Source organism: Scyliorhinus torazame, chromosome 14 (assembly GCF_047496885.1).
Source record: "Scyliorhinus torazame isolate Kashiwa2021f chromosome 14, sScyTor2.1, whole genome shotgun sequence".
Lineage (NCBI taxonomy): Eukaryota > Metazoa > Chordata > Chondrichthyes > Carcharhiniformes > Scyliorhinidae > Scyliorhinus > Scyliorhinus torazame.
This window is the reverse complement of record NC_092720.1, coordinates 164,547,495-164,559,056: the sequence shown is the minus strand read 5'-3', so window position 1 is coordinate 164,559,056 and position 11,562 is coordinate 164,547,495. Positions and strand designations below refer to the sequence as shown.

Genomic DNA, 11,562 nt, shown 5'->3' with positions numbered 1-11,562 from the left:
GATCACTGGACTACACCAGAGAATACAGAGAGGATAGACACCGCAGAGCGATCCTGACCATCACCTCAGAAACAACTGCACAACTGTGGTACGACATCCAGTCCCTTCACAGCATTACCCAAGACAGAAGGTTGTGCAGTGAAACCATCATCTGGAAATCGTCCGGGTCAGGGAGCTTTGACACATCGTCAGACCTGAAACTGGTCAGTGGTGTGGAACCTTCTATCAGAACCAACCTTTCCGAAAGTTTGGCTGTGGGTGATCAGTCAGGGTGAGGCTGGGAAGATTTGGTGACAGGGCTCCAAGTGTGGTGAAAGCTTCAATCATTCATCGAGCCTCATGAACCACTGACTCATTCCGACAGGTGAGAGGCTGTTCAAGTGTGAGGTGTCTGAGGAGGACTCCATATAATCTCCTAATACCCAAGGTGGTTCTGTTCTACCACCTATATTTGAAGGCCAGCCATATGGCAGAGAAAGCATTCAAGTGTGAGGTGTGTGACCGAGCCTTCGCCCAATCATCGACACTCGTGATTCACCGGCACGTTCACACTGGGGAGAAACCATTTACTTGTGAGGTGTGTAACAGAGGATTTGCACAATCTTCAGCCCTGGTGAAACACCGACGCATTCACACAGGAGAGAAACCATTCACGTGTGAATTATGCAACAAATCATTTTCAGTGTCATCGAACCTCCGCACACACCAACGCATTCACACGGGGGAGAGGGCATTCAAGTGTGAGGTTTGCAATAAGGCGTTTGTGAAGTCTACGAGCCTCCTGATACACCAGAGAATTCACACAGGAGAAAAACCCTTCAAGTGTGAGGTATGTGAGAAAGCCTTTACCTGCTCCTCTGATCTGCTGATCCACCAGAGGATTCACACAGGGGAGAAACCCTTTAAATGTGAGGTGTGTGACCGAGCCTTTGCACAGTCATCAACACTCCTGAAGCACCAACGCATCCACACTGGGGAGAAGCCGTTCAAGTGTGATGTGTGTGAGCAGGCCTTCTTGAAGTCCGGGAACCTCCGCGTACACCAACGGATGCACACTGGGGAGAAACCGTTCAAGTGTGAGGTTTGTAACAGGGGCTTTGCTCAATCATCGACCCTGGTGAGCCACTGGCGCATTCACACTGGGGAGAAACCATTCACTTGTGAGGTGTGCAACAAATCGTTCTCGAGGTCATCGACGTTTCGTGTACATCAACGCATTCACACCGGGGAGAAACCATTCAGATGCGACGTGTGCAACAAATCCTTTTTGAGCTCGTCGAAGCTTCTGCTGCATCAGAGGATTCACACAGGAGAAACTATTCAAATGTGAGGTGTGTGACAAGGTGTTCACACAGTCAGCATATATCCGGGTCCATCAACACACTCACACAGGAGGAACTAAGAAATCTTTGTAATGGAGAGGGTGTGGGGCTTGGAATCACAACTGGAGGTTGAGTCGAACAATTATAGTTGGAGATGTGAGTGGGGGAGGAAAGCGAGAGGAGATCCACACTGAAACTACGGGAGATAAACCTGCTACCGCCTCCACACTGAAACTGTGGGAGATAAACCTGCTCCGACTCCACACTGTAACCGTGGGAGATAAACTGCTCCGACTCCACACTGAAACTGTGGGAGATAAACCTGCTCCCGATTCCACACTGAAACTACGGGAGATAAACCTGCTCCGACTCCACACTGAAACTGTGGGAGATAAACCTGCTCCCGACTCCACACTGAAACTACGGGAGATAAACCTGCTCCGACTCCACACTAAAACTGTGGGAGATAAACCTGCTCCGACTCCACACTGAAACTGCGGGAGATAAACCTGCTCCCGACTCCACACTGAAACTGTGGGAGATAAACCTGCTCCCGACTCCACACTGAAACTGTGGGAGATAAACCTGCTCCGACTCCACACTGAAACTACGGGAGATAAACCTGCTCCCGACTCCACACTGAAACTGTGGGAGATAAACCTGCTCCGACTCCACACTGAAACTGTGGGAGATAAACCTGCTCCGACTCCACACTGAAACTGTGGGAGATAAACCTGCTCCGACTCCACACTGAGAAAATGACCAACGGGGAAAATAACCAGGTCCCTTTTGCTAAAAGCCACCACGAGGCTGAGCAAAGATCATTAAACCAGCTTGGAAGTGGATATAACCGAGCCAACCTTAGGCACGGACTGAGATTTCTTTGTCGGTATATGACTTGAATAGTTACTTCCTTTACCCGTTTTCACACGCGGATCTTTTGGCAGCACCTGGGATGGAAACGCTGGCCAGCACTCACCAGTGAAGAGGCTCCACGGTAAAGGCAATCTTTTCTCTGGTTGAGTTTGACTCTCTGCCTTGTTTCCGTGCACTTAGATCAATCAGTTTCACCAGATGGATGTTGGGGCAGAATCTGGATTATTCTTATGCTTTTATTCAATGTATCTGCCAGTCAGTTTCACAAGATGTGTGAGGCTGGGCCCCCAGGCCACGCAGCTGCTCTCCTTCTAGTCCCGCTTGCCCTTCAGTGCCCTTCGGTTTTTGCGGCTACATTATTACCCAAGACAGAAGGTTGGGCAGTGAAACCATCATCTGGAAATCGTCCGGGTCAGGGAGCTTTGACACATCGTCAGACCTGAAACTGGTCAGTGGTGTGGAACCTTCTATCAGAGCCAACCTTTCCGAAAGTTTGGCTGTGGGTGATCAGTCAGGGTGAGGCTGGGAAGATTTGGTGACAGGGCTCCAAGTGTGGTGAAAGCTTCAATCATTCATCGAGCCTCATGAACCACTGACTCATTCCGACAGGTGAGAGGCTGTTCAAGTATGAGGTGTCTGAGGAGGACTCCATATAATCTCCTAATACTCAAGGTGGTTCTGTTCTACCACCTATATTTGAAGGCCAGCCATATGGCAGAGAAAGCATTCAAGTGTGAGGTGTGTGACCGAGCCTTCGCCCAATCATCGACACTCGTGATTCACCGGCATGTTCACACTGGGGAGAAACCATTTACTTGTGAGGTGTGTAACAGAGGATTTGCACAATCTTCAGCCCTGGTGAAACACCGACGCATTCACACAGGAGAGAAACCATTCACGTGTGAATTATGCAACAAATCATTTTCAGTGTCATCGAACCTCCGCACACACCAACGCATTCACACGGGGGAGAGGGCATTCAAGTGTGAGGTTTGCAATAAGGCGTTTGTGAAGTCTACGAGCCTCCTGATACACCAGAGAATTCACACAGGAGAAAAACCCTTCAAGTGTGAGGTATGTGAGAAAGCCTTTACCTGCTCCTCTGATCTGCTGATCCACCAGAGGATTCACACAGGGAAGAAACCCTTTAAATGTGAGGTGTGTGACCGAGCCTTTGCACAGTCATCAACACTCCTGAAGCACCAACGCATCCACACTGGGGAGAAGCCGTTCAAGTGTGATGTGTGTGAGCAGGCCTTCTTGAAGTCCGGGAACCTCCGCGTACACCAACGGATGCACACTGGGGAGAAACCGTTCAAGTGTGAGGTTTGTAACAGGGGCTTTGCTCAATCATCGACCCTGGTGAGCCACTGGCGCATTCACACTGGGGAGAAACCATTCACTTGTGAGGTGTGCAACAAATCGTTCTCGAGGTCATCGACGTTTCGTGTACATCAACGCATTCACACCGGGGAGAAACCATTCAGATGCGACGTGTGCAACAAATCCTTTTTGAGCTCGTCGAAGCTTCTGCTGCATCAGAGGATTCACACAGGAGAAACTATTCAAATGTGAGGTGTGTGACAAGGTGTTCACACAGTCAGCATATATCCGGGTCCATCAACACACTCACACAGGAGGAACTAAGAAATCTTTGTAATGGAGAGGGTGTGGGGCTTGGAATCACAACTGGAGGTTGAGTCGAACAATTATAGTTGGAGATGTGAGTGGAGGAGGAAAGCGAGGGGAGATCCACACTGAAACTACGGGAGATAAACCTGCTACCGCCTCCACACTGAAACTGTGGGAGATAAACCTGCTCCGACTCCACACTGTAACCGTGGGAGATAAACTGCTCCGACTCCACACTGAAACTGTGGGAGATAAACCTGCTCCGACTCCACACTGAAACTGTGGGAGATAAACCTGCTCCGACTCCACACTGAAACTGTGGGAGATAAACCTGCTCCGACTCCACACTGAAACTGTGGGAGATAAACCTGCTCCGACTCCACACTGTAACCGTGGGAGATAAACTGCTCCGACTCCACACTGAAACTGTGGGAGATAAACCTGCTCCCGATTCCACACTGAAACTGTGGGAGATAAACCTGCTCCGACTCCACACTGAAACTGTGGGAGATAAACCTGCTCCGACTCCACACTGAAACTGTGGGAGATAAACCTGCTCCCGATTCCACACTGAAACTGTGGGAGATAAACCTGCTCCGACTCCACACTGAAACTGTGGGAGATAAACCTGCTCCGACTCCACACTGAAACTGTGGGAGATAAACCTGCTCCCGACTCCACACTGAAACTACGGGAGATAAACCTGCTCCGACTCCACACTGAAACTGTGGGAGATAAACCTGCTCCGACTCCACACTGAAACTACGGGAGAGAAACCTGCTCCGACTCCGACAAGATGTGTGAGGCTGGGCCCCCAGGCCACGCAGCTGCTCTCCTTCTAGTCCCGCTTGCCCTTCAGTGCCCTTCAGTTTTTGCGGCTACATTAATTGGGAGAACCTGCAACAGGCGGCTGACAGGAAGGTCATCAGCCCACATTTGGCACACACAAAGGTATCTTGATCCTTGCAGCTGCCTATGAGCTGTCAGATCAACACAGACGTCCAAGTATTGCACTCATCAAAACATTCCCACAGCAGGCCGCGCCACACCAGTTGAAAACCACTCCTCTAATAAGACCATAACCTTAGTAAGTGTGACATTCAAATGCATTCAGCTATAAAAAGGAGTGTACGTGGAATTGTTTGTGTCATTGAAGTGTGCCGTGTTACTGAAACAGTTGAGAACTACTGGTGTAGAAGATGAATACGAGGGTGTGGTTAAACCAGATTGACAGCTACAGAAACATTGTGGCGAATGTAAGGTCAAAGGGCAGAGGTTTGGGAAATAGAAAGCGCTGTCCAACTCACCTGGGGGAAGAGTGTCTGTCAGGAAAGCCAACTCGTCCATGTACCCACATTTAAAAAAAAAAAAATTGAAGAATACCCAATTATTGTTTTTTTCCATTTAAGGGGCAATTTGGCAATCCACCTAACCTGCACATCTTTGGGTTGTGGGGGTGAAACCCACGCAGACATGGGGAGAATGTGCAAACTCCACGCGGACAGTGACCCAGGGCCGGGATTCGAACCCGGGTCCTCACCGCCGTAGGCAGCAATGCTATCGACTGTGCAGCATGCTGCTCATGTTCATGTATCCACATGACCATTGGATCTCTGTAACTATTGGTGTGTTTGTATGAAACGAGCTCCATTCTGTGTCACAAAAGTTATGTATCATTTCTGACCATCAGATTTTAAACAAACATCTATCTATATTCTGAGGGAGATTCCCCTGATGTGTGTGTGTGTGTGTGTGTTATAGTGAAATGGGCCAGCTCTCAGGAGTGGATATTGGGAAAATCGGACTCTGCTTCAGTTAGTAATGTGAATTAAGGACAGATCCTCTTCAGATGATGGGTGTTTGACTAATACCATGGGTAATGTTTGTACTCTCCTGTCTGGGACGACTACTATACTGAGTATGGTGAGGGAGTAGGAGTGAGTCTCTACAAACCTGAGTTCCCTCAGCCCATCATGCCGCGATGAAATAACAGTATGATATGTTCACCATACACTCTTTCAAGATTAATTTCATGTTCTGGGCAAGACCGTGAGTCATTTTCAAATGTTTTGTTATTTTGGTTGATTCGTAAGCTGAATATTGTTTTGTTGTTTGTCTACTGTTAAATCTTCTAAATGAATTTATAACTCACAATAAATTCATGTTTTTTTAACTTAACCCAAACTATCTGGTTTATCAACATGGTGTGTTCCTATTCATGGAAACATTCAGCAGCCTCCAGTAAGACTGTACATAATATATTGGTCAATGTCACTGTGGGCTGGTATACTTTTTCCATCAATGGGTTCATAATTTACAGTTCCCAGGAAGTATAATACTTCCCTAAGAATAAAAATACTTAAATATACATGTCAACCTTTATGAACACAAGGTATAGGAAAACAATTTGCAACTACTGAAATTATTTTTGAAGTATAGTTTTTATTGCAGTATAAAAACATGGCAGCCAATCAGTGCACAGTCTGGTAATCCTGTTTGGGACCATTAACGGTTGAAGAGAAATGTGAAAATCCTGTGATTAACCAACAGATTTCACATTTTTAAATCAAAACAAACTTTATGGTAGACAAAAGAATTAAACAAAACTAGCACTATAAACATAACACTTTTTTATTATTTTTATAATAAATGCTACAAACTCAGTTCTACTTCTTACTCCCACCAACAATTCCCTTATACATCATAATGATCTTGAAGGATCATTCCCTTCTTTTGGGACCTAGCCAAAGGTGTGCCACAGTCATCAAAAATTCTCTTGGTGTTTCAGCTAATCTCCCTCCATTAGCTTGTTGACTGAGCAACCCTACAACCTTTCTTTGACACCTCACAACTGTGAGTGCCTCAACTCTGTGTTTAAGTTTCTGGCAGAAACCCGACTGCCTGTGGACAGCTTCCAAGCCAACTGCTGATTGCTTTCTGCCACAAGGCTCTGTGAGGACCACTGTAGATTTTTCCACTGGCTTTAAACTAGACAAATCTTCCAGCTGCTTTCCTTTCATAAAATCCCAATTTGTGCTTGAGCCAGGCTCTCATTCCATATGGTGAACAATAAGGTAAGTATTTTCTCTACTTAAAAGTGCAGGCCTGATGAACAATCATCTCCCGTTGGCTCTCTCATCCAATGAGGTGCCGTCTACATCAAAGCATAACTGCAACTACCTTCTGTGAACAAACACCTAGCTTAATTCAACAAAATAAACTTCTACCGAACTCTTATGAATAATTAACTGACGGATGTGATTGTCCTCTCTTCAGACTCATTAGGTGCATGAAGAAACTTTGGAAACTACAGGCATCATTTGAATAATTTATTTAATGGTAGACCATTTGGTTCCATTTCAAACTTAAAGTTGACCTTCTATTATTTAATACTTTCATACTGCTAGTCTTCACCCAGTTAAGATAAACTTAGGCTAGCTTTTGACATTAATTAACTCCAAGCTTGCTTCAATTACATTTACATCAGAATTATTACCAGTTTCTCAAAGATATGCTCCATTGAGAGACAGTTAAAACCTGAATTCCTGAAACTAATTTCAAAAACATATGAATTATGAATTAGATTTTTGCAACAACGGCAAGACCCTACAATGTAGTGTCATGGGATCTTTAATGTCCAATTCTAGATGAATTATTCCATGAACATGGATTAACGTTGTTGTCAACGCCACACGAAGAATTCCAGAGGTTCTGGGCTCCCTGTACAAACATCCCACCCATTCCCACTCATGGAACAGTTGGAATATTGAAAAAGGACACTGGAGCATTGTGATCTCGAGTCGGAGGACCACTCCATTTGACAGTGCCAAGCCACGAGTGTGGATCTAGCAAAGAGAAGAGTTGCTTTTAATGGAATGAAATCCACCTTATACAAAAATGAGTCGAGTTTGGGATGGACTATTCAGCTCGTCTCCGAGTAACGTTTGGGGAAAAAGACCACTTTCTTGACATGCTGGAGATGTGGACTCCTTTGTTTGTGACACCAGTTGTGCACTGATTGATCTGTTTTGTGGATCTGCAGACGGGAACTTTGTACTTTATGATGTCTTTTCATGTTCGTTGTTTCAATGAGCTCTTGATGGCTTTAATTAGATTTGAGAGTTCTGTTATTTGTTTTTTATATTAATCTATTCCTTTTCTCTTTTTATTGTCATGTTGAGCACAACATTTAGGTGTTAATGTGGTGTTTGTTGTAAGTTAAATAAGGTTTTATTTCATAGTTGGGAGTCTCCCTGCTTATGAGAGGGTTAGTTTTTTAAAAATATTTTTATTCCGTTTTTAACATTTTAATATTTTATGAATAAAATAAAACAAAATAACACGAAGCAAAAACAATAATGGAAGAATCCACTCCCCTCTCTACCAACAATATATATATGTGACTCAAAAAATACCCCTCCCTTTAGCAGCGGATGGTAAAGTGAAGAATAAACAGACCCCCATCTCTTATGGAACCCCGCAATCGCCCCCTTCAAGGTGAACTAAACCTTCTCAAGAAAGAAAAACTCCATCAGGTTCCCCCAACCACACTGAGACACAGGGCAAGTAGCTGACCCCCACCCCAACCGCCTGCAAGCATTCAGTGAAGCGAAGGATAAAGCATCCACCCCCATCCTCATCTGCAGCTCCGGCAGGTCCGACATCCCAAATATGGCCCCAGGGGACTAGGCTCCAAGTGCAAGATCGCCAACATGGTGCTGAAGAAAGAACCCAAAATTTCTCCAACTTTGGACAGGACCATTAAAAAATGCTTTTGGACTTCCGGTGGTGGCCATGGAGGGGTAAGTCACACATTTGATAGCTCCCGCCTGTAACGGGCTTTTGGACCTTTTTCCCCCGTTTCTTTTTATATTTTATGGGATAAATCAGTGAAGAGTGAGACAGTAAGGAGAAATCCCCCTCCGGTGTATGGAGAATTGGACCAGAAGTGGCCGTGTGAGATGGCAAAGTCTTGTAAGGGAGACGCAAGCAGAGCTGGTAACACGGGACAGCATGGGAGAGGGCAAGGGCCGCGGGGAAACGGCACAGTGGTCGACGGAGCAGCTGATGACGTTTTTCGAGGATTGCTTCGCCAAGCTGAAGAGGGACACGCTGGACCCGATTAAGGCTTCTATTGATCAAGTGGTTCAGAATCAGGAAACCAATGGGAGAGCGATCCAGGAGTGGAACAAAAGTTGTCTGAGCACAAGGAGTATATAACCGTGCTGAAAAACAAGGTGGGGATGATGAACGACTGCCAGAAAAGGATGCAGGAGAAGCTGGAGGACCTGGAGAATAGGTCCAGGAGGCAGAATCTCAGAATTGTTGGCCTTCCTGAAGGAAGTGAGGGATCGGATGCGAGGGCCTATATGACAGACATGTTGGAAAAGTTGCTGGGGGCTGGGGCTTTCCCTCAGCCCCTGGAATTGGACGGTGCGCACAGAGCCCTCGCGAGGAAGCCCAGAGTGAACGAACCGCCGAGGGCCATGGCGGTACGTTTTCACCGTTTCATGAACAAGGAACACGTTTTGCGGTGGGCCAAGAAAGAACGGAGCAGCAAGTGGGAGAACTGTGAGTTGCGCATTTATTAGGACCTGGGAGCGGATTTGGCCGAAAGGCGTGCTGGGTTCAATCGGGCAAAACCGACCCTCTTTAAGAAGGGGTGAAGTTCGGGATGCTGTACTCAGCCTGTGGGTCACGCATGAGGAACGGGACTCCTACTTTGAAACGCCAGACGAAGTATGGACCTTTATTAAAGAAATTAAATTAAATTAAATTAAATAAAAGACACTGAAGCCTTGGAGAAGTACTGTGGCAGCGATTTGTGGTGCTGGATTGTTAAAATTTAAGTAGCTCTATGTGAAATAATGGGCTGTGTGGATGGTTCAAGGTTGATCTGTCTTGCAGGGACCTTGTTAGAGGGGGGATGGGCTTTGAATTTAGTTCTGCTTTTTGGGTGACTATTCATCCAAAGTGATTGTTCCTTCACTGTTTTTTTCTGTTGTTTGTTTACTAGGGCATGTGATGCTTTTAAAATGTTTATTCATGTTGGGGGGGGGGGGGGGAGGGAAAGAGAGGAGAGTACAATAGGGAGACCGACTGATTGGTGCCAGGGGCGGGAGCTATCGAGTCAGCATGGGTCAGGTGACTCTCGGAAGCGCATTGGTGGGTGGACAGGTGTTAAGCTGGAGCTTGACTTGGGGGATTGGGTTTTTGGTGTTGCTGAGGGGAGGGCGGGAGAGCTGCTTTGCGGACGGGAGGAACTGCTACTAGGGGACAAATGGGAGGCCGGGAATGGCGAGGAAGCGGAGGGTGTGAGTGGAGGGTGATGGCTAGTTGGGGGGGGGGGGTTGTTGGAAGCCCCCTGTCCAGGCTGATCACATGGAACGTGAGAGGAATGAATGGGTCGGTCAAGAGGGTTCGCGTGTTCGCGCATTTGAGGGAACTGAAGGCGGACGTGGCAATGCTACAAGAGGCACACCTGAAGGTTACAGGCCTGACGAGATTGAGGAAGGGGTGGGTTAGCCAAATGTTCCACTCAGGACTGGACTCAAAGACCAGGAGGGTAGCGATCTTGATCAGCAAACGAGTGGCATTCGAGGTAGGGAGAATCGTGTCAGACAAGGGGGTAGGTACATAATGGTGAATGGGAAGCTGGAGGGGGTGCGAGTGGTACTTGTGAACATATGTGCTCCGAATTGGGACGACATGGAATTTATGAGGCGTGTGTTAGGTAAGATCCCAGACTTAGAGTCACATAACCTGATCATGGGAGGGGACTTCAACACAGTCATTGATCCGGAATTGGACCGGTCAAAATCCAGACAGGAGGCCGGCTGCGGCAAAGGAATTTAAGGGTTTTATGGAACAGATGGGGGGAGTAGACCCATGGAGATTTGCACGGCCGAGGACGAAGGAGTTTTCCTTTTTTTCACATGTCCAGAAGGTATACTCTCGCATCAACTTTTTTGTTCTGAGCAGGGCGCTAATACCGAAGGTGGTGGATACTGAGTACTCGGCAATTGCAGTGTCAGATCATGCCCCGCACTGGGTGGATCTACGGGTTAGTGTGGCAGAGGGCAACGCCCGCTGTGGAGACTGGATGTGGGGTTGCTAGTGGACGAGGCGGTCTGTGGGCGGGTTAACAAGTCTATCCATAACTACCTGGAAACAAATGATACGGGGGCGGTCTCTGCAGCGACGGTCTGGGAAGTTTTGAAGGCAGTAGTCAGAGGGGAATTAATCTCGATACGGGCCGACAGAGAAAAGGTGGAACGGGCTGAGAGGGATAGATTAGTGGAGGAGATACTCCAGGCGGACAGGAGATATTTGGAGGCCCCGGATGGGGAGTATCCCCGGATGGGGATACTGAGGGAGCGGCGGAGGTTACAGATGGAGTTTGGGCTGTTGACCACAGGGAAAGCAGTGGAACAGTTGAGGAAGGCAAGGGAGGCGATCTATGAGTATGGCGAAAAGGCAAGCAGAATGTTGGCGCACCAGCTCAGGAAACGAGAGGTGGCCAGGGAGATGGGTAAAGTGAAGGGTTGAGACGGTAATACTGTCCTGGACCCAGCAGGGTGAACAAGATATTTAAGGACTTTTATAGTAAATTATAGTGTGCACGGGAGCAATAGGTCAGAAGGTGAGAGCATTGAGGGAGAACTAGGGAATAGGGACAGTGTGGCTCTGAGGCAGAGCAGACAGGGAGAAGTTGCTGAACACAGCAGGTCTG

At 47.2% G+C, this 11,562-nt stretch overlaps 1 protein-coding gene across 1 annotated transcript; it reads left to right on the top strand.

The window, feature by feature from the left end:
* On the top strand, positions 1-6,008 carry LOC140389216 (uncharacterized). Its single transcript, XM_072473402.1, is given in 3 exon segments — positions 1-1,317; positions 1,319-1,411; positions 2,906-6,008. Coding segments are annotated over 3 exon segments (1,812 nt in total). The 5' UTR covers positions 1-466; the 3' UTR covers positions 3,774-6,008.
* The last annotated feature ends 5,554 nt before the right edge of the window (positions 6,009-11,562 follow it).